Source organism: Austrofundulus limnaeus, unplaced genomic scaffold (genome assembly GCF_001266775.1).
Source record: "Austrofundulus limnaeus strain Quisiro unplaced genomic scaffold, Austrofundulus_limnaeus-1.0 Scaffold237, whole genome shotgun sequence".
NCBI lineage: Eukaryota > Metazoa > Chordata > Actinopteri > Cyprinodontiformes > Rivulidae > Austrofundulus > Austrofundulus limnaeus.
The window spans coordinates 252,479-254,583 of NW_013952639.1; the positions used below are offsets into that span (position 1 = coordinate 252,479).

Below are 2,105 nucleotides of genomic sequence, written 5' to 3' on the forward strand. Positions count from 1 at the left end.
TGACGCTGCTTGAAGCGCGTCCACCATAGACTTTGTATGTAAACCTGATGCTCCTGATGCTGAAATCGCGTTTGGTGTGAACGCACCATTAGATGTTCATGTTTGACTTTTTCATTTAACTCGATATCTATTTCCACACTGCAGGGTTTGGATTGACTTGAAGTGGTTTTGTTTTCACTTTAGGAGATCAGAAAGTGAACGGAGAGCTGCTTCTGGCCCCTGGCCTTTATTCTGTCAATCCTGGGCAATTTCAATCGACTTCTCCAGTCAATTAAAATCAGATTATCGAGGTCCCGCTCTAATTGTATTTGGTTTAAAGTGGATTCGATTAAGACTATTTGGTTTAGAAGACCTATTTTATTTGAGCGAACTAGAAAAACCTTTATTGACACACACTGACAGGAGGTGGCTTTAATTAAACTATGCATCCATTACCTCTGTCGCTCTCACGTTTACCTGAAATAATCACAGCCGGAGGGTCTCACCTTCTGCAGCAGGTCCCCCCAGCTGTTCTTCTGGTACGAGGACACGGTGATGTGCAGAGAGTGTGCGTCCGGTAGGCAGTTGCCCTGATGGATGAATCCTCGAGGGAAGTAAAGGAGATCCCCAGCTTCCAGCACCAAATCCAGGATCGGCTTCCCGATTTCTGACTGCTCAAAGTTTGCTGGAGAGGAACGACAACCAATCACTGTTTAACAGGCTTACAAAAGAAAAAAAAAACTGCACACTGAAAATCTTTTTTAAAGTTGCTCTGCGTCGATTTACTTTTCTTTTTTTGCGTCTGTTAGAAAACTGCTCATAAAAAACCCTGTTTTTCATTAAACTGGTATAAAATATTTAATTTTTTTTTTTTACTTACGACTTGAAAGTACAGGCAAGTGTTCATCTTCTGACCTAAAATACATGGAAAAAAAACATAAGTTTATTTTTTGATTTTACAGCAATATTTTTGATGGTTGAATATATAAGGCACAAAGAACCTACATTTAAAACAAGTCAATTATCACTATAATTCTTGGAAAATAATCCCAAATGTATCTAAATTTTACATAAGATTTAGTAATAATCTTAATTTAGTATTATTTTAAACAGGTTAAATCAGCCTAAGAACACAAAGTATTCGAGGAAAAACAACACGCATACAAAAAAGACACACAGACAGGTTCAAAAGTAGAAACTAAAGATTACAATAATAAAATAACTTTGCATACAAGTTAGTACCTGAGTAAATAAAGAGCACGCATCACTTTATAAAAGGAGCACGCAGAAGTAAACATTTAATCGTAGCCCTTATCTATATTATTTCTTACAAAGTGTAATATCTTCATAATGTATTAGTTGTGTGTAAATAATATCTAGATATGGTATTTATATATATTTCTATACAAGGAAAAAGAAATGGTCTGTATTCACACATTCCTACAGTTTAAAGAACGTTAAATTTAAAACTTTTTAATCGCTAGTGAAATTAAATTTAAGACCTATTTCATAATAAACCCAAATGACAAAAATAAAAATTAAAAACGGGCAAAAACTCATGAATCAAAGCATTTTTGGTTGAAGTATTCAAATAGACCAATTGTTTTTATCCATATCAAACTATAACAGTCAGTTTTAAACTAAATTTATTTTCAGGAAATCCTCTAACGACTCAAAGTTTGGAGTTTCAGGACCCACAGTCGGGTCTCAACCCCAATTTGCTGTAGATGAAACCCAAAAGTGCCTGTGACATCAAATTTTTTGTAAGAAAAGTGAATACATTGTTGGAAAGACAACATTAACAAATTACAAAACTAATTTCTTGTTGCTCAGATGAACAGTTGTTGAGATATTTGCAGGTAAAATAACAGGAAGTGATGTCAAGGGGGAATGTCTGCATGTGAATATTTYAAAAAATAAATGTTACCAATTATTTTAATAATGGAGATGAATTACAACAATCCTATTTAAAATGTGTTAACATTTTTAAGACTTCAGAAAGATTGATTTAAGACATTTTAAGGCTAATTAAGGCCTTATTTTTGGATCAATGAATTCAACGACTTAAGACTTTTTAAGGATCTGCAGTAATTGCTGACAAAATAATTTCATTATTAATAGCAATA

At 33.7% G+C, this 2,105-nt stretch overlaps 1 protein-coding gene across 1 annotated transcript in view; it reads right to left on the reverse strand.

The window, feature by feature from the left end:
• The window catches only part of riox1 (ribosomal oxygenase 1), a gene marked incomplete at its 5' end in the record, with an annotated part of 11,068 nt that overhangs the window by 3,928 nt on the left and 5,035 nt on the right, over positions 1-2,105 (reverse strand). The window contains 2 exon segments of the mRNA XM_014019975.1: positions 486-664; positions 860-894. Coding sequence (XP_013875429.1) covers positions 486-664; positions 860-894 — 214 coding nt within the window.